Source organism: Lontra canadensis, unplaced genomic scaffold (assembly GCF_010015895.1).
Source record: "Lontra canadensis isolate GAN:19392208 unplaced genomic scaffold, GSC_riverotter_1.0 scaffold21, whole genome shotgun sequence".
Classification (NCBI taxonomy): Eukaryota; Metazoa; Chordata; class Mammalia; order Carnivora; family Mustelidae; genus Lontra; species Lontra canadensis.
The window spans coordinates 3,412,675-3,439,495 of record NW_022631015.1 but is presented as its reverse complement, the minus strand read 5'-3'; the positions used below and the strand labels follow the sequence as shown (position 1 = coordinate 3,439,495).

At 48.4% G+C, this 26,821-nt stretch overlaps 1 protein-coding gene across 2 annotated transcripts in view; it reads left to right on the top strand.

Moving 5' to 3' along the window:
- Positions 1 to 7,150: 7,150 nt before the first annotated feature.
- SLC22A23 (solute carrier family 22 member 23) overlaps positions 7,151 to 26,821 on the top strand; it is a 167,158-nt gene continuing 147,487 nt past the window's right edge. The window contains exon 1 of one of the 2 annotated variants that reach the window (XM_032861479.1): positions 7,151 to 7,999. In XM_032861479.1, coding sequence (XP_032717370.1) covers positions 7,334 to 7,999 — 666 coding nt within the window. In that variant the 5' untranslated portion in view covers positions 7,151 to 7,333. The remainder of the gene's footprint in view (positions 8,000 to 26,821) is intronic. The other variant, XM_032861480.1, reaches the window with a different exon arrangement.

The window sequence follows — 26,821 nt, the reverse complement described above, 5'->3', positions numbered from 1 at the left end:
TTCTCAAACTTTCCTTGTTTTTGATCACCTGGACAATTTTTAGTACTGGTCAAGTATTCCCTAGAATGTTCTGTGATTGGGATTTGTCTGATGTTCTCCTCATGGTTAAACTATGGTTATGGGTTTTGGGGAGGAAGATCACACAGAGGTGAAGACTCATTCTCATCACATCCTATGGAAGCTACGTGCTGTTGATGTGTCTTCTCACTACTGACGTTGTTCTTGGCCACCTAGCTGAGGTAAGGATTATCAGGTTTCTCCACTACAGCTTTTCTCTCTCTCTCTCTGTCTTTTCTACCTCCCTTTCCATATGCTCCATTTTGGAAAGAAACACTCCATACAGCCTGCACTTGAGAGTCACACTCAACCTCCTCGAGGGCTGTGTATCTACACACATTCTTTGGGATTCTTCTGCATGGGACATTTGTCTCATCCTCCCATTTCTTTCCTTATTCAATCCTTTCTTTATACCAGTATGGATTCATGAGTAGTTATGTTAGACTTTGGGTCATTACACAACGCTACTTTATTTTGTTGTTCAAATTAGGAGCTCTTTTCACTTGGCTCCTGTGAGACAACCCTGTCACTGGGAGGGTGGGACAGTGGTGATGGGATCAGGGGGAGACTCAGAAGTTTCTTACTTTGAGGCACTACAAGCTGCCCTGGGTTCATTTGTGTATTTCCTGCCCCAGTCCTAGAATCAACCATTTCTCCAAGGAGCCTTGGTTCCTTTTATTGGAGAATGGTATTAGAAACCAACAACTCATGCAAGGTGTGCTAATTGCTACTGGGGTGTCAAATAACCTTTTGAAATAGCAAAGGTGTTTTACTCGAATTTAAAATTGTAGTTTTATTTTTTTAAATATTGTTAACAAAAAATGCTTCAGTGACTTTATGTGTTTATGGATTATTTTGCTATAGAAGCACTAAATTTTTATTCAAACCACTATTTGGTGGCCCACAATTTAGAGTGACAATAAATATGTATATGTCATTCATTGTTTTAAATACAAATGGTCCTTCAGGACTCTCTAATAGCCAAAAATTCAAACTGACCTTATTAGAGACAAAAATATTATCTAAAAAAAATTCTTTGTCAAAACATCTTGATTCAGAAAGCATATTCTGGGTCTATGATTTACCTCATTTTAGGATTATTCCTTACTCTCATATTCTTCTAGCTTCTAGTCATTGAAAGAAATCAGCTTAAAAAAAATTTAGATTCGACTAGAACACCTAGACCATACAGTAGTGCGTTTTTCTTCCTCTCCATTTAGAATTAGTAGGGAAAGAGGGGGAAAGAGTTGTATAAAGAGCATTATTTCATCTATCTTAGGAAGTGAAAATCTCTTTCTCTAAACCTTTGTTACTTGATTGTTGTTCTCACAAACCTTCCTGACAATAACAATCTTCAGATTGCCCATTCATTGCTGAAAGCCCCAACATCCATACTTGAACTTGAAGTTCATTTGCAAATTTGGGGATGATGCTCCTAAGCAACAGAGGCTGATTCCACGCTAGAATGAAACATATAATATTCACCTGTCAGTCCTCCTGGCGTTCTGTCCTGTGTGGGGGACAACATTCCTAAGCACAATAAGGCAAATGTGACATCTGTGATTTTTAGCAAACAGAAGCCAACATCAACTTCTAGATCAATTTGTTATACTAATTGTTTTTTTACTCAATTAAAGGAGTTCAAAATTAAATTTTGACCAAGCTTTTTAAAAGTAATTCACCCTTATCAATCATGTTTACAATTGAATAGCTTTTTGCACTGAAGTCTTCATTTTGTTATTTCTTTTACTTGGCCTTTTGGTCAGGAAAGATGAATATAGCTGTATTCACTGTGTTAGTTTTTCTTAAGATCTTACCTGTAGTTTTCCTTTGGCTAGATTATGTGACATTTTTATTACTTCTGCCACTGAACAAAAGTAGCTTTTTCATTTTCGCTTATGATAGGTCTTGTAAATGTCAAATTCCTTGTTAGAAAGTCAGAGTTAACGTTCCAAAAGTCAAAGGATGATATAAGTAATGTTCAAGTGTATACATTTAGAGTTTGAAGTAATTTCAAATCACTTTTTCCTAGCCCCCACCCAAATCAAGATAACCTACTTTCCAACACTTACTTGAAAGAGAGAAATCAAGCTGCACTAAGAAAAAAGAAAGACACATGATATTCTAAACTGTGGCATTTATCTATATTTCAAGTATAAATTAAAAACAGGAACATACAGAGGCACTTGGCTGGCTCAGTCAGAAGACTGTGTGATGCTTGATCTCAGGGTTGTAAGTTCAAGCCCTATGTTGGGTATAGAAATTATGTAAATAATTTTTTTTTTAAAGTGAACATACAAGTAAAACTAATGTGGAATCTATTTGCTATGACTAGTATTATACATTCGAAGTTAATTAATCCTGACACCAATTCCTTGGAACTCACTTTTACAGAATTATGAAGGACTTAAAATTAGATTTCTATCAACTTTAGAAGTAAGCTACGTTTTTTCCCCCTCCTGTTATCTCCAAGGAAATAAAATTGTTCAAATGTATTCGTGATTAGGTGTTATCTCTCATTTCTTTATTTTCTCAATCTTTAGGAAAGTGCAAACTGATAGATTATTTAACACGCTTTCAGAGCAGGAGAGAAGCTCAGCTTCTTTACAGTGTTAAGTAACAAAAGTTCAACAGAGTAAATTTTAAAGATCAAATCAGCTTTATTAATTCAAGTTTAAATTTAAAAAAAATGAACATACAGATTCATGTTCACAGATGCAAGCTCCAAAGGACTACAGAAAGGGAAAGGTTTTTAAAGACAGGACAATGAAGTCCTAAACAAATAAAAAGTTTCTTTCAGGTGAGGTTACCTTCTTTTGGGGACAAAAAGGTCTCACTGTGTGGATTACCTCATCTTCCTTTGGGGGATGGAGAGGGTCTATGTGACAGATGACTTTATTGGTACCGACCAGAAAATTCTTAATTGACCTGTTAAGACTAGATTTTGAAGGTGGTTGTATGTGCAATTAGGTTAGATGTTAAGCCCCAGTTTGACGATATGCCCTAGCATAAGTGACTCCATTTGGGGCCTGTGGTTTTCTTTTTGATAACGGAGTTGAGTGAGTGCAGGATAATAATATAAATTAGGGTCACAAATTCAGATGCTTTTGGGGGCCAGACAAATGACATGCATGAGGGGTGTGTGCCAAGCAGGGATGAGGGGGAGCTGGGAAATACCCACCCATTTACTATATTCGAAGGAAGCACAGCCCTGCAAAAAACAGGCATCAAAAGGGCCGAGGTTTCTTCCTTATTTTGTTTTTATGGTTTAAAAAAAAAAAATGTTCAGACTCCTGATTTTCCAACATTGACAGTTATTTTTCTGGGAACATTGTGTGTGGTCTGTGAGCTGCATTTGTCTTCCAGGCCAATCGTCTGCGCACAAGAACTTCATCCTGGGAGCTAATCCATTAGTCACAATAACTTACAATAAGACATATAATTGTTCAAACGGATTCTCCGTGCTGGCTGATCTGAGCACTGTATAGGAGAGATTGAGCAAAGAGGAAAAGGTTGCTTGGTGACTTAAGAACCAAAGTAAACAGAGCTGTAGGATCCTGGATGATAATATCAAGCGATAATAACTTGATACGCTCATTTATTCAGCAAAATTGAGTGTCTTGAGTGCCTTACATATGCCAAGCGCTGTTTTAATGCCCCTGAATTGCAGCTGAGGGCAAATACGGAGGACCTGTCCAGACGTAGGAGATAATAAATAAAGAAGTAAATGAGAAGACTGGCACTTAGTGATAGCCGCCACCCAGAAAGGAGGGTAATCTGATAGCAGGTTCCTGATGGGCTGTCCCATACCAGCTGGGGCACCTAAAAACTTGCCCTGGAGGTTATTAGTGTCAAATTCCTCTTCCTCGCTGCTTGCTCTAGGTTCCTCTGTGATGTCATTTGTGATATGTCTTCATGAATTGAAGGCAAGTTTAATTTTAGTTAGTTACCTTTTGATCTTGACTACATTTGGTGGGGAAGCACGTCGATGGGAGAGGGATTTAGTCAAACCTCTAATCTAATCAGGAATTTAATTACAAGGTAAGTCAGGGCTGGGTCAGGACTACAGATGGCTAATTGCAAACATTTTATGTTGGTTCCTTTTAGCTTGGATCTTAGAGGGTACTGTTTTCTAGTGTGCCTCCTAATTCTGAGACTGTACCGTCTGAGGATTTTTTTTTCAAGATTTTATTTATTTATGTATATTAGAGAGAGAGAGAGAGGGGAAGAGAGAGCACGCACACAAGCCTGGGGGAAGGGCAGAGGGAGAGGGAGAAGCAGACTCCCCGCTGAGCAGGGAGACCTATGTAGGGCTCCACCCCAGGACCCTGAGATCATGACCTGAGCCGAGCCAAAGGCAGATGCTTAACCGACTGAGCCACCCAGGTGCTCCCATTTGAAGATTTCTATCACCCTTCTAGGATAAGGACTAATAGCACCTTGGCAATGAAACTTCAACAGAGGGTTAGGGTTTCTCCCACCTAAAAATGCATATTAACAAATATCTCTTTAAAACACTTCCTGGGATGCCTGGCTGGCTCAGTTGGTGGAGTGTGGGACTGTTGGTCCCAGGGTTTTGAGTTTGAGCCCTACACTGGGTATAGAGATTACTTAAAAATAAAATCTTTCAAAACAATTAAAAAAAAAAAAACCCAAGACCCCAAATTCTGCATATTGAAATAGAGACACCCTGGAATGTCCAGTCAGAAAGTCTGGGTTATTGAGACCTGGGTTAAGAGCCTGTTACTTGGCTCTGCTGTGGGACAACTCTTTGATCTGGTAGACATTTCACCTTTAGAGCCTCATCTGGGAGAACTACCTCTCAGGGGTTCCATGAGGATTGATGAGAATGTGTATTTGGAAACTAACCTCGCAGAGTTCAATATTATTTATTATTATGATTAGAATGGCCATCAATGTCGCTGGCAATGCTTATTTTGTGATGAGTTCTAAGAAAACAAATGGGTCCTTGTGACTTTGGGGTACAGAGGTAGAGCCCAACACAAAACAGAACTCTTCTGGAAAAATCAGCCACTGGAGAGGAAATAAATATCTGTAAAGTTACATTTAAATTCAGAAATAAAATGTAGATTTTATGTAATAGTAATAGTGGTGGTAATAAGACACAGCTAACATTTATTAAGTACTTCCTCTGTTCCAGGCATAGTGAACACTTTGTATTTATTATCTCTTCTAAAGGAGAGAGGAGAGAAAAGAAAAAATTCAAGGTAATAAATAACATTAAATTGGAAAAGAAATCATAAATATACAATATGCCCTATCACCCCTCAAAAGCTTTGAATATGTGCAGGTTTTGAGACCCATTTCTCAGAGGTTTGGTATCTTCTGCCGCCCCTTTGGCCCATGGTTATCTAATCTCCCCTTCTCAGCTACTCAGAAAAGTCCATGACATCCTCCCATCCTCAAGGCCCCAGCTCACTAACAGACTTCAGAAATAATTTTGGCGGATGTGCAAGTATTTTAGCAGTAAGCACATGATGCCCACAGCAAGAGAGAATTCTAGGTTAAAAATGTAAGCAAATAATTGAAATGCAAACGAATGCATTGAGTGTGCGCTGCTTAGACTGTATTCCTTTGTAAAGCAAAAGCATGTCTTTCAAATTCCCCCCCCCCCAAATCATACTGGAAATGGATTGCTCTAAGATTTCCATTAATAAACTTCTCAGAATGTGAACTGTATCCAACACGTGGGGACGTCGGGGTGAAAGGTGCCAGGCTATCCTCATTTCTGCCAGGCCCCGGGTGCAGGAGGAAATATGCTAATGCAGCCGTTTGCCGCAGGGCTGGTGTTATTTATGTAGTGCTGGCTGGGCAAGGTTCGAGCGAGCCGGAGCACGGGAGAGGTGGGAGAGGTTTGTCTTCATGCGTGTGGATGTAGATGTGTGCGCCTGTGCACTTGGCGTTTGAAAGGTGAATTCAAGATCTTGGGGAGGGGGTGGGGAATACCATCACAATTCACGTTTCTGTGTATACAGTATAACTCGTGCCGGCGGTGTATCCTTCTAGCATTGTACTTACACAGCATGCATTTTGGAGTGGGGAAGACATGGCGATTTGGGAGCAGGTGCGGCGATCGGTCGCTGGTGACCTGACGCTGCGGGCGACCAGAGACCCGAAATTGGCAAATGCGCATTTTTGACACTGCTCCGCGGACACAAAAATCAACCAGTATCTGAAACCCGGAAAAAAAGTGCGACGGGGGTTGCTCCCGAACACTGGCGACTTTGGGCTCAGGACCGGGAGTGGGATGTGGAGAGCGGGTAGTGGGCACCTCTGAAGCAAGCAGAGGTCACCGACACCCCGCGCACGGGGGTGGGTGGAAATCCCTCGCGGCTCGGGAGCCTAGCCTCGAAGACGACCCAGTTCACACGCTCCGCGCGCAAGCCGACCCCCAGCCCACCCGCGCCCGCTGCTCCGCGCTCCTGCTCCTCCTCCGCCTCGCCCGGCGGGGAGGGGGAACAAGCAGGGGATCCTCCAGCCAGGCAGGCACGGGGTGTCCCGTTTCCCCGCCCCCTCCCGTGGATCCCGCGGCGGCGGCGGCGGCGGCGCGTCCCGGCTGGAGAGGGCGCTCGCGCACAGGAGCCGGGCGCAGCAGGTGCCGCGCTTACCTCCACCTCGGCGGGGGGAGAGGGGGCGGGCCGGGGGACAGGGGAGGAGGAGGAGGAGGAGGAGGGAGGCCGGCTCGAGGAGCGGGAGAGCGCGGCCGGCTCGGCAGGCTGGGATCCGAGCTCGCGGCTTCCGGGAGGCGCCCGAGGCCGGATAAATACCTCCCAGGCTCCCGGGGACAAGCGGACGCTACCCGCACCGCCGCCCGCGCCGCCCGCGCCGCCCGCGCCGCGCACAGCCCGCACAGCTCGCACAGCTGTCCGCAGGGCACCGAGCCGCCCGGCTTAGGCGCGGCGCCCGCTCCTCCTCCTGCGGCCGGCGCGGAGCAGCGGAGGGCGGCGGGCTCGGCCGCCGGCGCCCGGGCGGAGGAGCCGATGAGCGGCGGCGGCTGAGGGCCCGGGCCGGCCTCTGCCCGCCCTCCGCCCGGCGCCCGAGCGTGGCCGCAGCGCCCGGGACGCGGGGTCCGGGCCGGTGACATGGGGGCGGACTGAAGCACCCGGGGCGGCCGAGCGCTCTCTCTAGAGCCGCGGGGCTCTCCTCCGCGGCTGCGGCCGCTGCGGGCGCCCGGCCCGGCGCGCTGTGCCCGGGGCGCCCGCGGGAGCCTCCGCTGCGCTTCTATGCGCCTCTGCGGGCGCCGTGGGCCCGGGCCATGGCGATAGACCGGCGGCGCGAGGCAGCGGGCGGCGGGCCCGGGAGGCAGCCGCCCCCGGCCGAGGAGAACGGCTCCCTGCCGCCCGGGGACGCGGCGGCCTCGGCGCCCCTCGGGGTACGCGCGGGCCCCGGCGGCGGTGGCGGGGAGATCCAGCCGCTGCCCGCCCCGCATCCGGCCGCCGGCGGCCCGCACCCGGGCTGCAGCTCGGCGGCGGCGGCCCCGAGCCTCCTGTTGCTGGACTACGACGGGTCGGTGCTGCCCTTCCTCGGGGGCTTGGGCGGGGGCTACCAGAAGACCCTCGTGCTGCTCACCTGGATCCCGGCGCTGTTCATCGGCTTCAGCCAGTTCTCGGACTCTTTCCTCCTGGACCAGCCGAACTTCTGGTGCCGCGGGGCCGGCAAAGGCGCGGAGCTGGCGGGGGTCACCGCCACGGGCCGGTGGGACGCCGGCGACTTGGCCAACTGGACCAGCCCCCCGACCACCCCCTTCTCCACTGCCTCCTGGGGAGCCGCGGGCAACCTTAGCAACGGCAGCGGCGGGGACGGGGGTGACACGCCACCCCTGCCGTCCCCTCCGGACAAGGGGGACAACGCCTCCAACTGCGACTGCCACGCGTGGGACTACGGCATCCGCACAGGCCTCGTCCAAAACGTGGTCACCAAGGTAAGGGCTGCGCCCGCCACGGCCCGGTGTCCTCCTGAGCCTTACACTCCTGGATCTCCTCCACCCTTCCCTAGGTCTCCCTCCGTGCAGACCGAGGTCCCTTAAAGCGATGCTAGCCTGTGTGTACATGGATCTGACATCGACTTGATCCTCTTTCCCCCAGAGGAGATGCATTTGCTTGTGAAGCGGGGGCTTTTCTTTGCCTTCCTCGGGGAAACTGCCTCCCGAACCTAAGGAGGGACTCCATAGCCTTTCCTAGTTTGCACGCAAACTCCTGCCCGAGTGCACGTTTGGAAAGAGAGCCCCTCCCCCCCGAATGACTTGAGCTCCCTTCCCCTACCCTTCCAGCTGTCACCCTCATTCAGGCAGGGGTGGCCCCTGAGAAATGTAAGGCTGCTGACCTGGCAGCCAGCCAGCTCTGGAAGACTCGCCTCATTCAGGGTCTGATGGCTGGAGCCAGGACCTCGGTTCTAGTCTTCTGCGGGGCTTTTGGTCTCCCACAAAGAAATATCTACCCATGAGACTAATGGCATAGTCCCAGATGTTCTTCCTTCTGGCAGATCTCAGTCATCCCGTGCTGGGTTTGGAAAAAGACTAAAGCTAACTATGGAACCCAAGTTAGAGCCACAAAAGCAAAGAGCTTTTGCACATTTCCCTTTCCCTCCTCATTGTGCTCATTCCTCTCCAAAGACTGGTATTTTTGACTTTGGATTTTGCCACTCGGGTGTTTTCTCGGGACTTCGGTAATCTCTCTAGCGTATAGGACGGGAACTAAGAATTTGTTTTGTATTCCGGGACCACCACTGCTCTCACACAGCAGCGGCTTTTGTCTGAAGCCGTGAGACCCTGGGAAGCTTTAGCTGAGCAACCGCCTTGCTCAGAGTCCCGAGGAGCCCCTCTCACAGATGCATTGCATTGTGTGAAATGGAGCAGCCGTGTTTTTTGAGAGGAGATGGGTGGCCGGTAGAAAAATGGAGACTAGGCAACGTCAGAAAAATTAATCCCTAAGATGTCTATATTTTCTGATTTTTTCATATAAGAGGCATTTGTTAAGCAATTTGTGTTTTTTGTCCCTTCTGTGTTTTAAATTACTAATTTGCATTTCAAAGTAAGTGTAGACCTCCCACCCCCCACCCCCTTCTGGGCAGTTCTGGGCACAGTTTTTTTTTTTTTTAATTTTTTAAATTTTTTATTAACATATGATGTCTTAGCCCCCCAGGGGTACAGGTCTGTGAGTCGTCAGGCTTACACACTTCACATGGGCTCAGTTTTAAATGCTTTGTTTAAAGGTGAGACTGAAATGTGACAGAGTGCATGTGCTTTCTCCCCCAAATGAGTGTTAGTAAACAGTTGTAGCTCAGGGATGTGTAAGATGAAACTCTTACATCATCATAGTCATTGTTTTAATCTTGTACCAACCTGGCAAGAAATGATCTGTCCTGTGGGAACTGACGGCATTAGCTGTTGATGGGGAAGATCCTTCAGGCTTGGTTCACCTTGACACCCCTCGGCCCCAGCACCTCTCCTCTCCAAACGTGTTGCTCTGACTCTGTTTCCCATCCAGGCGGGGCAACATTTGTTTTTTTTTGTTCCCAGCATGGAAAAATTGAGAACAATGACTGGAGTGACTATTTTAACACCCTTTGTATGTCCCTGCAAGTAAGGATTTGGTGACATTTTCAAATACTTTAAACCCCTTTTTAAAGTAGAGGAGGAATAATAGAGATGAAAGCAACAGTGTTTAGAGGACGCTGTGTCCCAGGGTCAGAGGGGAGGGGAACTTGAAAGTTAGGAGGTGGGACAGAGCATCATTATCCTAGTGGTGGGGACCCAGGAACAGCTATTCACAGGCTGCCTGCCTGATGGTGGGATGAGAGGACTAAAATAGTCATTGAAAACAGGCTTTAAAGGCACAGTGGAGAGCTGGCCAATTTTTCTAAATTAACACTCAGGAGGGTCAAAGATGGCAGTAATGTGTGCCCTCTGCTTTGGGGCTGCTTCAGAGCTATGTCGTGGTTACCTGTAGCTGACAGGGTAAGACTGGGAGCTGAAGACCTCGGGAGAATACTTAGAGACACATTCTCTCCTCAGATAAAGACTAGAAAGGACATATTGATTTTTACGCACAAATAAGATCTAAAGAAAGGACTGTCCTTCTACAGTGTTCTGTTCCATAACAAAAGCCTTCAAGAGCTCTTTAAGTGCATTTGGCATATACTAAGGCCTACTTTCAGCTTCAGCTGCCTGTGTCCACTGGCTACTCTATCAGATACACAAATGCGGACGGGATACTGTGATGGGTGCGCGATCGAAGTGGTCAGGTGCCTCTCCGCTCTGCTTGTAAGAGCCGAAGTGGACAGTGTCACCTTCCGTCAGTGGATCCAAGTTCGGAGTCTGACAAGTTGTGTTTTGTACCCTCTTTCCCCACTCCATACCACAATCTAGCCACTTGAAAATAACCTCACACAATGTCCCTGTCATTAGATTTCCCTCAGCCTGTATGTGCCCCTCCAATAAGCACCCTGTCCTATCCCTAAGTGTTAGGTGGGGAGGGGATACAGAAAAACGGTCAGGCATATATTGTGTTCTACTGTATTATATTATATGTACATATTTTATTATGAATGTATCTTGTATTATACATACATCCTATTCTAAATATACATTATTAATGGGGATATATGTAGTACACAATTATCGCATATAGGCTGTAATCGTACCTACACATGTGAAACTGCCGAGCCCGTTAGAATCCTAGGTTATTGTAGTTACAAGGGATCTTCAGGCTGACAAGCCTGTCTCCTCTCCTGATCAATATCCCTGACATGGGTCCCCCTTCCAGGATGGGAAGGGAGGGCCCCACTGGCAAGGCAGCTCTCCGGGTAGTTGCTCTTCCTTGCAGACAAGCATGTTTCAAGGTGTATAGAACTCAGGTCATCTCATGCCCATTTGTATGGCCTTGCTCCTCTGAAGGGTTCTTTTTCCTTTATATAATACGTGTCCAGATAGCAGACCATACCCAAGACCCAAGTTTCTTTCCCGGCTAAAAAAATCTCCAGCTACTAAAGCCATTCCACACATGACAAAATTTGCCGTCCTGATGGCTGCCGTTGGCACGTATGCCTCTTAAACATGACACTCAGCGCAGTCTGGCTGGCCCCGTGTGTCCTAATCAAAAGGGAGCATGGATGGACAGCGTGCTTCCACGAACAGGAGTCTGCAGCTGAAGGCTTTCAGTAGACGTGACAAGTTTCTATCTTGAGACCACCGTCCCCAAATCTTTGTGGGATTACGTTGTCAAGGATTTCTCAGGCTAGGCTTCCATGACATGGCACACAATTTAGATTTCTTCGTAATACTTTTGGGTTGTTAGATGTCACCTCTTAGGATCTGTTTATTTTTATTTTGTGCCTTGGTCTTTGGTTTTGTTCCAGAATTTTCAATGCCTTCAAAATAGTAACAAAGATCTCACCTTTCTTTTATACAGCCCTGTAAAGTTTTCCAAACGTTTCCTTTTACTACGTTACTTCCTTTTATTAATCCAAGGCCAGTCTTAACACTGAGCATTTCTTGGGTATTAAGTTAACGCATACGTGAGTGGGCCAGGTGCTGTGTACCTTCAGCCCTGCGTTCAACTTCCCAGTGACCTTCATAGCTCTGCATTTTATCTCCTAGCCATGCCTTCCCGAAACAAATCTGACAAAGTTCTGAGTCACTAGGGGTCAGCTCTGGGAGAACTGAGGCCGGACATGTCTCCCTGTCCCACACCAGCAACCCCTGGCCCCTCAGACTGTCAAAGATTTTACACAAGGTTAAAAAACACACACACACACAATATTGCTGACTTTAAAATAATCCTCTTAATAATTTGCATCGTTATCCTGTATTGTTCTGAGTGACTCCTCCTTGGTTTCCAATGCTCACCACTTCCTTGGAATGCTGCCAAAAATCAATGTCACTGCTAAACTTTCTAAACTCCGTTCGTTTTCTGTATGTAAAGTTTGGGATGTTTGTCCCCAGTCTTCTGATACTTCTTCTGTTCTCCATGATTCTCAAAGATTGCTGGCTTTCATCCTGTAGGTACATCTGAGAGTTGTTTAAATATCCTGGGAAGTAATTTGTATTCTTTTTCTGGGGCTCAAGTCTAGAAGTATTTAAAGTGATTCAGTACAATTTAATTAGGATTAAAAATAATTACAATCTCATTGCAATAGTAATATTTTAAAAATAACCCCGTGTCAGGTCATCCCAGGGGCGGTTGATTTATTTTGTCTAGTGTAGACAACACAACAGTGAACATCTTTATGCATCTCTATTTTTAGAAATTGACTAATAGATAATGCATGCACCTGGTACAGAAAGCAGACAGTGAAAGTAACATTGCCTGCCATCTCTGCCTCCAGTTTCCCTCTTCAGAAGCAACCATGGTTACCAGTTTCTTCTGTATCCTTCTAGAAATAGTCTATTTTCATTTATATATTTGTCTCTCACAAACAATGACATAATACATACATTGTTCTATGCCTGTTTCCACCAATATTGGGTATGGGTGCCTATCCCCAGTGAGAAAGCCCCTCATTTTGCGCCTATAATACTATGTCTGTGGAGTATTCCACTGCACCAGTAAGCCATAATTTATTTAATTAGTCACCTACTCAGGGGGCACTGAGGTTGTTTCCAGTCTTTGCTGTTATATGATATATAATGAAATTCTGGCATGCATGAAATTCTTAAAAGTGGAGGGTCAAAGTAGGCTACAGTTTGTATTTTGATAAATGTTGTTAAATGCTCTCTCTGGAGAGCTTACCAATTTCCACTTCCGCCCCTCATGATGGAGGTGCTGTTCCCCATACCCTCCCTGACCAAGGACTTAACCCACTTTGAAGTGTCTCCTAGTTTGATCTGTGAGGTGTACTTGGGGGTGGTTGTTGTAATTCGCATTCCTCTAGTTAGAAGGGAGGGTAATTATGTCTCTGACATTTTTGGAGCCATTTGTTTCCTTTCCTTTGAACTGCCCTCCTCAGGTCCTTTGCCTATGTGTGGGTTTTGGGGGAGCAGTACGCAAAAAGTATTGTCCAAGTACTTGAAACAGAAAGTAAATTAACTCTCTGGATGTCTTGTAAATGTTTTTCCCCTGGCTCCCTGTTTGTCTTTTTCTTTTATTTATGGTGTGTTTGTTATGCAGAAACTTTGGGTTTCTATGGAGTCAAATTACTCTTCTCTGTTAGGGTTTCTGGGTTTTGCATTAGATTTAGGGCTTCCATAATCCCGGAATATTAGAAAAAGACCCATACTTTCTCCTACTATTTTATTTTTGATCTTGGAACCTTTGTCATTTGGTGTTGTAGATATCCATTTTGCTTTGATTAAGCTAGTAGGATGAATTGCTAGAAAGGGAAATAAATATTTGGGCCTGGATATACCCAGCATTTTTTGCAGGCTTTGACTTGCCCCTAGCAGCGTCCTAAACACTGCATTTGGCAGTGGCGCCATTGGGGAGACCAGAAGCTCAAGGGTTGTTAAGCAGCCCTTGTCATCGTTTGGGAGCCCACACCCCTCCCCCCGCCCCATGCTGTGGGGCTCATCTTTCCTGCATCCTCTTGTTCTGAGCTGGCTACAAAATCTCTCCTTTCTTCTCCTCCTTCTTTTTTTTTTTTTTTCCCCCTCTTCTTCCTCTTTTGTCCATAGCATTTTTTGCAGGTCTCCATTCATTTTGGCCTTCAGTCCAAAGTAGAATTGAGTCAAAAGTTGGTGTCATTTAAAACCACGATGGGCTTTCTGAATGTCTGTCCTGGCATTGCCACAAACCAGCCGTGAGCTGGAGCCAGCTTGGCGTCTACTGGCTCCAGCCAGCGCACGCCTCTCCATCCAGTGGCCCGTTTGGTGTTGTCTCGTTGGTGGCTTCAAGTCCGCAGGGTGGGAGCACTTACACCACGGACTTGGCAAACACTGCACATTTGGGGTTTTATGTTTTCTGCAGAGATCTGGTTGTTAAATGCTCCTTATGCCACTAAGTGTGACCCCAGGCCACTCCTTTCCTTTTTTTTTTTTTTTAAACTTTTCTCCTTCCTTTCATAGATGAGTCCCTCTTTTGGGCCAAGTTTGTGCTATGTGTTTGGGATACAATGACATATAGACAGTTATGTTCCTATAGAGCTTAGACACTAAGGAGGGAGGCGCACCTTATTAATTAATAATAATCCTTTAATTACACCCAGAGTTAGGTGTGTGGAAAGAAATGGAAATGAAAGGCTAGAACAAAAAGCCTGGCCTACACTGACTGGTCTCTGAGTGCAACTGACATCTGAGTTTGGCATCTTAGGTTTGAGTGGGAGAGAGAGGAGAGAGAACGGCATTATGTGAGAGCTTCAAATTGCTAGGAGGTAGTAAAGGTGGGAACATGGGGAGGAGTGGCTGTGACACATTCAGAATATCAGCCGTGAGATGAACCAAGTCAGCTAAGGGGATGAACTGAGAGGGAGGGTGGCAAGGCAGAGCATGTGGAGAAGGGGAGCTGGGATGGGGAGTGGGGCTCTGTGGAGACGCAGAGGGGAGGGTGCAGAGCATTTGATGGGGAGAGAGGTCGTCTGACCAAAGGTGATACAGAAACCAGGTGGTTTGAGCTGTGGGAAGGAGGCCAGCCAGCCCAAGAAGAGGTTCTGAAGAGGAGCTGGGGGAAATCACATTCCAGCTGCAGGTCCAGGCCCGACTCAAGGGCCTGAAGCCTCTTTCCAAGCTATTGCTAGGAAGCAGCACTGGCCCATTGGAGTATTCCAACATTTTCTCCCACCCTTCCGCTCGAAAGGGGAGAGTTGTAATTGAATTTGCACAAAGCTGAAAGACCCTGACATAGGAAATCATCGGTCTAGAGTTTACTTGGATTCAACCAAACCAGCTTTACCAAATGCCTAGTGTAGGTAAAAAAAAAAAAAAAAATGTTGTCCTAGGCATGGCTAGCGTATAATATCTCTTCGTCGCAAGTCCTCAGTTTACAGATAAGAAGACGGGGGCTGGAGCAAGTTGGGGGGGTGGTCACGGACTCATCCAGAGCCGCCAGCTCCAGGGGGGCTGGAATCTAGCTCTGCTCCCCCCGTAGAGTATTCTTGCCTCTGCCCCGGGGTGGCCCCCACCAGGGAAGAGGGGCCAAGGCTGGTGGGCCAGTCGTCCCTCCTTCGGCCCTGCTCATCCTCACTCTGCTGTGCAGCCCTTGGCCGGCTCTCTCCGTCCTGACACCAGCTGTGTGGTGTTCCAAGTGGCACCGGCCACGCCCCACTGGAGCTGTGTCGGACCCTTTTACCCACACAGTCTTCTCTGTGGCTGTCTGAGCTCACCTGCCTCTGAAACCGTGAAAAGAGGAAGAAGGGCTTTTTCGTTTGGCAGGAGCAGTTTCAGGTCCTGATGGCTGCTTAGGACCAGCAGATGTTACCAACAGCCATGACAGTCCCAGGTACAACTCCATTAGCTTTATCTTTGGGAGCGGCAGGAAAAGTGGGTCATCCCTCGCTTTACGGGGAGGCGAGAATGAGAACAGCTGGGGAGAGCCCATCGTCCTCCCCCTCCCCCGGGTGCCTGGCAAACCCAAGGATTCTGGGAATCTCAGATCCCTTTCTCCCTCCTGTGTGTGGGGTGCAGACGGGCCCAATGAGTCGAATGAGTCATCTGAGAAATACTGTGGCAGGGAGGAGCTGATAGGCCACACCTGGGAGGGTGATTTAGGTGCCTGCCCCTCCCCTCCGCCCAGATACCATCACACGGGGGGCCAGGTGTGCCCTTCCTCCAGGACGCAGGAATCCAAGGTGGCCTGAGGAGTCTGACCAAAACGGACTTCTGGTCTGATGAACGAGACCATGTAATTGCTTTGTGTGTTTTCAGGTCACTGGTCAAAGGGCTCCAAGGGATCTGGAGAGGAAAAGGCTTTTCTGGCCAACCTCGAGGAATGGGAGAGCAGGGCTCTGCCAGGGGCTTCACACCCCCACAGGGGTCTTGGATCAGACACTTGAGTTCATGCCATTGGATAGAGAACCCTCTACACGTGTTAAAAAGTCTGGGCTGGCTGTGCTGGTGACAATGGATCAAGAAACCGCAGAATTTTAGAGGAGTTGGTGGTAACTTTGGACCTCAACGGCAGGGGTCAGAGAGCTCACCTCAGGGGCAGGTGTGAACCGGACAGAAGGCCAGGCGCCCTTCCCCAGGGCTGCCCCACCCACCCTGAGTGCTGTCCTTGCTGACTTGCATTGGGACGGCAGAGCCTGGCCTCACTAGCCTTCAGACTTTGATCAGATGTGACTTGGGGCTCGTCCTTTCATTTGCTCTAGGCTGCTCAGTGCTGGTCATTATGTGTGAGCAGACGTTCCTCCAAACGGGGACCCAGAGACTGGCAAGGCTTCGATTTCTAGGAAAGAGAGGCAGAGTGTTTATTGATGATTGAGCTGGCTTTCCTCTAAAATAAATCACTGCTGAAATAGAACACCGCTGGAGGCCACTCCATTTGCATAGGATGATACTCTGTAAAACCCCTCATATGACTCTTGGTCGCAAGTAACAGAGAAAAATTTCACATCACATTAACAAAACAGAAAAGAAGTGTATAGGAAAGATGCAGGAATGGCTCGGGGAACCTAGGGTGGGATCTGAAACCAGAAAATTGGTGGGTGAGGGAAGGGTTTGAATCAGGAGCCCTGCTGCCACTGCCCTTCTGTCAGAAGCCACACGTGCTCTCAGCCCTTTGTCCAGAAGTCAGCTTTGTTCCCCCTACACACTGACTTTGCCCAGGCTTCTGCTTACCTGGTCAGGCACCAGTCAGCACGGAGGCTCGCATTCCTCTGTCCATTCCAGATTCCTGGGTGTGAGTCTGATGTCCAGGCAGGTTTCAGAGTAGGGGATGTGGTGACCCAGCGCCAGGGGTCTCCTGCAGACCATGTGGCTCGCGGTGGTAGTAGCTGTTCTTCAATGGTGTGGAAGGGATTAGAGAGGAATCTTTTTGACAATTAACCGAGAATAATTGCATATTGATGCAAATCATTACATACTTTAAACAAAGTATTCTTTTTCTTCCCAAAGACTCAGGATGTAATTTACCTGATGGTTTAAGCTTAGTATGGAATTGGCAGAAATGCTCCTCCTGAGGCTTCTTTTCTAGAAACAGTGATACATGGTCTCTCTTGGCTCCAGATCACAGAGAGAGCTTGGAACAAGCCCTTGGACTGTCACTGAAACAGTTTTACACGTTACCCCCACCCCTGGCCCCACACAGGGTGAGTGTCTGTTTTTCTAAACCTTTCTGCTGGTCAGGACCAGCTAGATGAAAATGCGAACTCCTCGTTCAAAAATTTTTAAGATCAAGGGCGCCTGGGTGACTCAGTCATTAAGCGTCTGCCTTCGGCTCAAGTCATGATTCCAGGGTCCTGGGATCAAGCCCTGCATCAGGCTCCTTGCTCTATGGGAAGCCTCCTCCCTCTCCCACTCCCCCTGTTTGTATTCCCTCTTTAACTGTCTCTCTCTCTCTGTCAAGTAAATAAACTCTTTTAAAAAAAATTATTAAGATCAAGACGGTGACAGCCTAGCTGTAAGCCAAATGTGAGCCCATCTGAGCGGTGGTGCTTCTGGTGGGCTCCAGCCTGTCACGGCTACAAAGCCAAGCGAGGATCCCTGGGCCCTTGTAAGTCTTTCTTCCTGATTTTTCAGTGTCCTTTCTGCTTCTCTCTTCCTTCGTTGTGTTTTGTATCTTTTTCTAGATTTCTTGTAGTCAAAGTGAAACATACTTTTTGTGGGTCTGTTTTTTCCCAGGGAACAGTTTCACAAAGCCCCAGCCAGTTTTGTTTTGAATATTTAGTTCGCCCAAGGTATGCAACAAGAAGGAGCCACCGAGGGAGCCTTCTTACATTTGAAAACACTGCCCCAGAAGTGAGACAGTTGGTTTACTTATCTGAGCAGTGAACCAAACAGCTGAGTCATAGGAATGTGTGGTAAAGAATGTTAAGTCATAGGAATGCTAGTTAAGTGTTTATCAGCCATTTTTTTTTTAAGTGGAGAGGAGGGTCAGTCCTTTCTCTAATTTAATTCTGCCAGCTAACAGTCACACTTTATTTCTTAGTATCGTTTAAAGAAGAAGGGCAAAGGATATAATGCTGGCATACAACAGCCACAGGCGTCCCAGTGGTCGTATTAAATTATGGATGGGTTATGCACTCAGCATAGTAATTTGCACTACAGAGTGTTTCCTCCCAGATTAGATTAAAAGCTGCTTTTTCTCTGTGTGTTTAAAAGATGCTTTACAAATTGGGCACCCTTGATTGTTACATACTGAGGAACTCCACTGTTCTCCAATGAATATACATGAGCGTTTGCAGCAAACACAAAGTTTTTGTCCTACTTTTTAAAAGTTTTTTTTTTTAATTGTGGTAAAATACACATAACATAAAATGTGCCATTTTAACCACATTGAAGTGTACGGTTGAGTGGGATTAAGTACAGTCCCAGTGCTGTGCACCCATCACCACCATCCATCTCCAGGACTCTGTCGTCTTTCCAAACTGAAACTCTATCCCCATTCACCGCTAAGTGCCCAGCCCCTCCTCTTCCCCCTCCCCCTGCCTCTGGCAACCACCATTCCACTTTCAGTCTCTGAATCTGACTACTCCAGCGACCTCAGATCAGTGGAGCCATTCTACTTGTTCTTTTGTGACTAGATAGATTTATTTTACGTAGCAGAATTCATCCACATGGTAGCATGTGTCAGAATTTCCTTCCTTTTTAAGGCTGAACTATATTCCATGCTATGTATAGATCGCATTTTGTTTATCCATTCATCCACTGAGGGACCCTTGGGTTGCTTCCACCATTTGGCTGTTGGAAATAAGGCTGCTGTGGACACAGGTGTTGTTCTACTTTTTGAAGACCGTTGGGTACAACCCCTTCATCCCTCCCCTGTTAGGTGATCTCTGGAGCCACCTGTGTGGCACCCAACCCTGGTCCTTCTGTCAGAACATCCATTCTGAAAGCAGGCCTTCTGCTCTGCCTTGGGTGGGTGACACAGATGGGCAGAAGATAGTCTGTGCCCCGAAGAAGGAGCTCATGGTATAGCCAAGACAGCTGGTAAATGGAGGATTCTAGGCCCAGTGTGGGATGAGCTGAGATGAGCACATGAGGGCCGGGAGCTGAGGGTGTGGAGTGCAGAAGTAGGCACACCCAAGAAAGCCCACAAGGTCTGTGCTCCGCTCTGGGAGTTCCCACCATGGGCAGGGGGAGCCGGGTGCTGTAGCCTTTGAGCTGGGCACCAAAGGAGGGCTGGGGTCTTGAAAGATGGAAAGGGTTTCATCTGTGGGGGAGCTGACAAAGGTTGGGAAGGGACCAGTGCAGGGCGCAGAGGGGGATACCTGCAGCAGAACTTGGGTCCGACTGCATGGGCCCCCACAGTCCATCCTTGGGGATCGGTGGGGTTTTCCCCAGTAGAAAATGAGTTACCTGAAGTTTGTAACAGAGAAATGAGGGTAGAGACCCAGAATAGAAGAACTCCCAGGCCCAGGCTAGGTCCTTGTGGCACTGTGTCCTCAGGACCCCTATGGCAGGCATCTTGACTTCTGTCTGGCTGCCATGTGCTGCCCCTGGAGCACATGTGTTGGTGTGGGCCTCTGTGAGAACTCTTGCCAAACCCCCATCCCAAGTGTGGCCATGTCCCAGGGGCTGTGGCCCTCGCCCTGTCTGTGTGTCCATGCTGTTGGGAGCTGCTGGCTTTGCCCAGCATCCCTGCCTTACCCACTAGGCCTCATGGCCTCTGTGCCCCAGATGGTGTCAGCTTGCCTGATGTCAGATCCCCGGGACTACTTCAGTGATCTCTGTCATGGTCAGCCTCTGAGTGGTGTTGGCAGTGACTGCTCAGTCCTTGACTCTCTCCTTGGGATAGGGGGAGGCTGCTTTTCCAGATTTTTCTTGTGCTCCCCTGGTTGCTCTTCTCCTTCGGGAATCCTTTCCACCATCTGCTGCCTTCAGATGGTTCCCAAGAGTCTCAGTCAGCTTGGGCTGCATAACAAGTACCACAGACGGGATGAGGGTGGGGGGCTGACAGACATTTGGTTCCTCTTGGATCTAAGAGCTGGAAGTGTAAGATCAAGTGTTGGCAGGGCTGGTCCTTCTGAGGCCTCCCTCCTTGGCTTATGCATGCCCTCTTCTCCCCGTGTCCTCACGCGGGCTTCCCTCTGTGTACGCCTGTGGTCTAGTCTCTTTTTACAAGGACACCAGTCCAACAAGGCCCATCTGAATTACCTCATTTTTAAGTTAATTACCTCTGTAAAGGCCCCATCTCCAAACAGTCACATTCTGAGGTACAAAGAGTAAGGACTGAACATTTGAGAGTTTGCAGGGAGGGGGGTTGGGTTTTTTGGGCAAGGGGACACAGTTCAGCCCATAATATCTGAGTTCCAGCTTGCACCTTGAGTAGGGCAGCTGCAATCTTTATCTGTAACCCGGATGTCTCCTCAGAGCCCTAGCTCTGTGTGTTTGGTTAACCGCTAGACCGGACCTCTCATCTGGCCCCTGATCTTATCCACCCCCCTTACCTGAAATCCCAGTGGTTTTGATCCTAAGTTGATGATGAGAAGCTTTTTTTACTTCCCTGCTTCAGATCCATGATCTTCAGGATGAAGTTGGGTCTGGTTGGCTGTTTTTCAAGGTCCCTGTAAGTCTGTCTGCACCCAGCATGCATCTCCTGCGTGGTCCCACATCATGGCCGTGTGGGGACCCTGTGCTCTAGCCTCTAGTTTCTCAAACAACACTTGACCTTTGCACGTGGTTCTCCTTCAATCCAGAATCTACCTGCCCTCCCCATCATCCCATCACCTTTCTAAAGCCTTTCCTGGCTCCCTATTCCCCCACCCCAATCCTCTGCCCCTACTTTCCTGGCCCAGATCTGTATCCTCAGCTCCTGGATCTAGTTGGCACTCAATTAACATTTCTCGAATGGCAAAGGTAAATAGGAAGGGGACCATTACTGTGACTCTCACTGGGCAAGGTGAAGTGACTTAATTCTAGGATGACAAGAAAAGGAAGAGGACAGGTAACTCCGACCTAAAGTCAAATTCCAGTGCGTTTATTGAAAACTAAGAAATAGCAGCTAGGCAAACTCGAATTCCCAGTGGGCTCTGGAATGGGTTATATGTTGACTTTAAGTCATCATTTTTCAGAACTTTCAGTCCCGGGGCCTTCTCTTCTCATGAAGGTGACACCGAACTGGTGTGAATCTAGGATTGCCGTAGCCGTGGCTGGAGCTCATAGAGTCACCTGGGAGCTTTTGGAATCTGGGACCCAGGTATCAGTTGCTTAAAAAAGTTCATGCAGTGATTTCTGGGAGGTATAATCCCTCCCCCCCCCCCAGGGGGCATTGGGCAGTGTCTGGCAACATTTGTTGTCCTCACAGCCGATTGGGATGCTACTGGCATCCGATGGGTGGGGACCAGGGGTGCTGCTGAATATCCCACAATGCACTGGACAGCCCCCACAGCAAAGTACGACCCAGTAGAGCACACCAAGTTTGAGAAACCCTGGTCGAGGCTGATACAGAAGTTCATTGTGTGTTCTGACCATACCCAACAGATGGCCGGGGTCAGCCCGGGTGAGACCTTGGCCCTTCTGTAACCCACAGGGGGAGCATTGGTATGTGGGCTCTGGAGCTATAGGAGGGTGATTTGTCACACCGGGAATCATCACAGCGCAGCCAGGGCCCCTTTGCCCTCCGTGAATAAGGGTTTGCTGAGCGCATAAACGGTGTAAACCAAGTGTCAGTGGACACGTTTAGCCTACCTAGGGAAGCACATTATGAAATGCTGTCCTAGCATATTTACGTACAAATGAATGTTGCTGCTGACCAGGTCACTCATTAAGGTAGGTCCTTTGAACCTTGGCTTGGAATAATGGTTAATTACTTGAAAAGGAAACATTTATTTGGAAGTAAAAGGTATTTATTTTCAAAATGTCTCTAATTCAGACTAGCCTTTTCCATAATTAATTCCCATTAAGGTGGTTTGATCATGTTTTCAGCAGCAGGAAATGAGAAACCCCCTGGGGGACACAGACACCAAGAACCGCAAGAGTTCAGAGTCAAACATAAGCACTGTTTACACTAGCTGAGTAACAGAGCGGGGTTGACAGCTCCCTTGGGCACGGGCGGTGAACCTACAGCGGGGTCCTAATGTGACATGGACCCGTGCTCAGGGCTAGCACGTGTGAAAGTAGGCATGTGCAGTGTTAGCTGGGGCAGCTGGGGAGGTGCCCCCTTCATTAAGCTAAGCCAGCCTCCCCCCCCAACCCTCAGGCAGGTCCAGGCCCCAGGCAGCCTCAGCACTTCCCCAGCGAGACCTTTCCTTCCTTACATTCTCACGGCATCATCTGTCCGTCCCACTCATTTGTATTACTTTTTGGGAGTTTGTGCTCATTATCCTTGGTAGCTAATAAAGAATTATCAAGGGCCACAGAGGGTCAAAGAGCTTTGTGTCCTGGGGCTGGCCAGAGGTTCTGACCTGGCTCTCAGAAGGAACTTCCAAGTAGTAAATAAAGATGCTTCAGCTAGAGGCCATCCAGTAGGAGGTAGTGAATGCAGGAAGGTAATGTGTCTTCATGGGGCCTTCCTTGTTTCTGGAGCCATACTGTGTGGTGAGTCATCAAATCCTCTGTGTTCCAAGGTATTATTTCATAGAAGTTTTATTGGGAAGTTTTTCTGGGAAGTCCCATAAGAAACAGCTTTCTAAATATGGGTATCATCTGGGCCGTGAAGGTGTTTGGGGTTTTGTTTTCGTTTTATTTTTGGTTTTGTGTATCTGCTGATATGGGGTTTGAATTGAATTATGATTTAAGTATAAGCAGTGGCTTCTCTCTTTAATTAATTTCTCCTCTGCCATTGGATTCTTCCCCATTTATAATTGTAGTTCTTTCTTGACAGAATTTCAGATAAGTGACTAACAGGAGGGATGGTGAAAAGGAAAACTGTGACCTCGATTATGAATCTCATCTCCAAAAGCAATTTTTGGGGAAACTGGAATGACCTTGGACAGGCAGAAGGTTACCAGGGAATTTAAAGACTCATAGTTTATCATACTGAAAATAGGTTTTTAAATCTGCAGAAGGCATTTTCTCCTTTAGTCTGGGGAGGCAGTGACACACAGCAGTCTTTCTTTAGTGATCTGTTTGAATCTGTCTAGTGACTATCGTCATCTAATCTCATAGAGTTAAAAGCATATGCAGGGAAGATAGCCCACAGGAAAAATGCAGAGTAGTGTGTTGTATTCGGGCACATGCTGGAGCTACAGGGGAGAAGGAGCCATGAGGTGTGCCTTCAAGAAGGGTGGTCCCTGGAGGCAGAGACAGGCAGAGGGAAGCAGGGAGCCAAAGAGTGGTTTAGAGGAAGAGCAGGTATGCATGGGGAGTAACCAGAATGTGAGTACTGTGGAAGGAGGCAGGAGGGAAGCACTTGTTTTCAGTTAGGAGGGGAGCACGTACAGTGTTGGAAAGGGTTTGGAAGCTTGGAGGGTTCTGCGCACATCGCAGAAAAAAACTCAGATCAAACAGGCTTAAAAATATAGACAGCGATACCTGTGCTGTTTCTGGAAGTCTAGAGAGAGGATAGGCTCCCCTGGATGCCGCTAGGCCTTCTTTAGCACTGGTTCCTTCTAATGCTATATTATTAGTCTGTATCACAGACTGGGGGGCATAAATAACAGAATTTATTCTTCATGGTTCTGGAGGCTGTCAGTCCAAGATCAAGGGATTGGCAGGTTGGTTCCTTCTGAGGCCTCTCTCCTTGGCTTGCAGATGGCCTTCTCCCTGTGTCTTCATGTGGTCTGTCCTCTGCACGTGTCTGTGTCCTCATCTCCTCTTATAAGGATGCTGGTCAGTGACCTCATTTTAACTTAAATCTCTGTACAAACTCTTTCTCCAAATGCATGACGTTCTGAGGAACCAGGGGCTAGGACTTGAGCAGATGTATTTTGAGGGGGTACAACTCAGCCCATAACAGATGCCGATCCATTGTCATGGCAAGATGGCTTCCAATGACACCTGGTTATTTGCTACCCCTGCCCCCTTGTGACTCAAAGGAGAGGGAACGGCCACCTTCTCCTTGAGCATGGTACATGAGTCCTCCTCTCTGGTGGATCCTGCCTCCCCGCACACCAGCCCCTGGACCAACACCCCTCACTGGGTGATGCCACGTGTGCACTAGGGATGGGCCACCTGACCCTGAGTCACGTGGGAGGAGAGTGCCTGCACAGCTGCGTTCTGGCGAGAAGAGACATTGGGAATGACCAGCACAGCCCGTTGCTCTCTGCCGAGGAGTCTGGACTTTGGCAGGTGATGGAGGGTACTGAAGGATTTTGAGCAAGGTCACGGCAGCACGACCTTCCCCGGGTGCCCTTCGTATACCCGCCGTGTACAGGCTCCCTTGAGCAGGCGGTGTGTTTCACCCTTGGGATAAGCCAGTGAAGCGGCTCTGTTTGCAACGTCTCCGGCAGGTGAGGATACGGAGGTGAAGAGGCGAAGAAACTTGGCCAGGGACACACTATTATAATCGGAGAAGTCAGCACCCTAACAGCGCGTCACTCCCCTACAGTGCATCACCTCAGCTCCAGCATCTGCACGCCCTCCATCCGCCCCATGCCACGCTTTCAGAGGACAAAGCTGGCTGCACTGGGGGAGAGGAGGGGATGGTGCTGAGTGCCTGTGCTGCTGATTGTGGGGCCCCAACCAGGTGTGTAGGAAAGGGAAGAGATCATGCTGGTATATGGGACGAAGGCAGGTGGGAGGGCACGAAGCATCCAGGGGGATCTAAAATCAGGGTGTTGCTGGGATGGGTTCCTTCCAAGGGCTGGGGGGACAGTCTGTTCCAGGCCTCTCCTGGCCTTTGGTGGTTGCCACAATCTTCGGTGTTCCTTGGTTCATAAATGCCTCGCCCTAATCTCCACCTTCATGTGGCCTTTGCCCTGTCTCCCTATCCTCACATCATCTCCTAACGTGAGTGTCTCTGTGTCCGAATTGACCCTTTTCCTAGGGACCCCATTCACACTGGGTTGGGGCCCACTTTAACAATGTCATTTGAACTTGAATACGTCTGTGAACACCCTGTCTGCCGATGAGGTCAGGTTCTGTGGCAGCAGGGGGAGGATTTCACCAGAACATGTTAGGAGAACACAGTCCAGCCCACAACAGAGTCCTTTCGGGGAAGAGAAGGAAAGTTCAAATTACGGGAACCTGGTGATTCTGTCTTTCGCCTGAGTTGTGCAAGAATAGGGCTTTCCATCTGTGTTATCTACTGTTGGAATCCAGGGGTGTGACCGAAGGGGGCAGGTGCAGAGAAGAGGGGGCCACGGACAGGGTGGGAGGGCCTGTAGGGCATGTTACGGGGGTGGCGGGAGGGGAAGGAGGAGGACCAGGAGGCTGCGGCAGGATTACAGGGCGCAGTGTCCCCCACATGTCACCACCGAGGGAATTTGGCATTCAGAGAGGCATAAAGAATGTGGCTACACAGACCCAGTGGAGCAAAGTGGCAGGGGCGGGATTTAGGCCCCCAAGGGTCTGCATTCCAGGTCCCACTGGGGCAGCGCTGCATAAGCCGGGCCTTCCCAGGGTGCTGCTAGCCCCATGTTTCTAGGGAGGACTTCGTAAACCGAGGGTAGGGCTCCTGTTTTGTTTGCCTTTGATACAGTTACAATAATGCTCTGGTTTTGAACTGAGGGACAGCCCATAACCACATTTGTCAAGAAGCTCAGGCCTTGAAATAGCAACTGTGCAAGTCCTTTGCTGTCTGTTCTGCGTGCTTGGCCTAGAGATCTGCTTGGGCAGAAGGGAAAGTACGTGCAGATGCCTCCCCACCTTGGAGTGAATTGGGCTGAGATTGGCCCTCAGCGAATGGTGGGCGCCCTGCGCGGCTCCTTCCCCTTTGCTCCCTGTGTCCCGAGAACTGGCAGTGGAAGGAGCCGTGAAGCCCCAATCAGTTGGGTATTTCTGTCTCGTCTTTGGAGACCCATTTAAAACCATTTCCCAGATTTTTGCAAATGGAGGTATCATTAACACGTCGGTAAAAGGCACCGATTTTAAGCGTATAGTTTAGTGGGCTTCAACCCCTGTTCCACCCAGTAGCCACCATCTAAAGGAAGATTTAGAACATTGTCTTCACCCCATTTGATCCCCTCACGCCCCTCCAATGAGCTCGCCCCCACAGGCAGCTGCTGTTTTCATTCCCAGCCCCAGAGCTCAGCTTTGCCTGGTGCAGAACATCACAGACATGCAATCACACAGTGCGCAGGCTTCTGTGTCTGCTGCTTCCCCCAGCAGCATCTTTGGGATTCGTCTGGGTCTGGCTTCTGGCGTAAACCCGCAGTCGCTCCCTTCCGTGGCCATGCCGTGTCCCCCCGCACATGCGCACCACGTTTTGTTTCTCTCCTCACCTGTTGGTGGACCCGTGTGTTGTTTCCTGCTTGTGGCTGTGACACACAGACTGCCATGAACATTACAATCCGAATTTTGTACATCCTTTCTGGTCTTTACTCCCTTTTAGCTCTAATGTTTAAAAGTTGATTGACAGAATCAGATCAGCTAGTGAGAAATCTTGACTTGTTGATAATCTGGGTAAGGTTCCTTCTTTGTCTTTTCTTTTTAAGGGTAGAAGCTAGAGTGACAGGGTACCTGAAAGCGGGGCTGGTGGCTGCCGTCCCTATGGGGTGGGAATCTCAATACAGTTTCCCTACCAAAGTTAGATGTGGATTTTCCACTGCATGGGGTGGCAGGGGTGGGGGATCAGCACCCCTACCCCCTGCATTGTTCAAAAGTCATCTGTAGTTT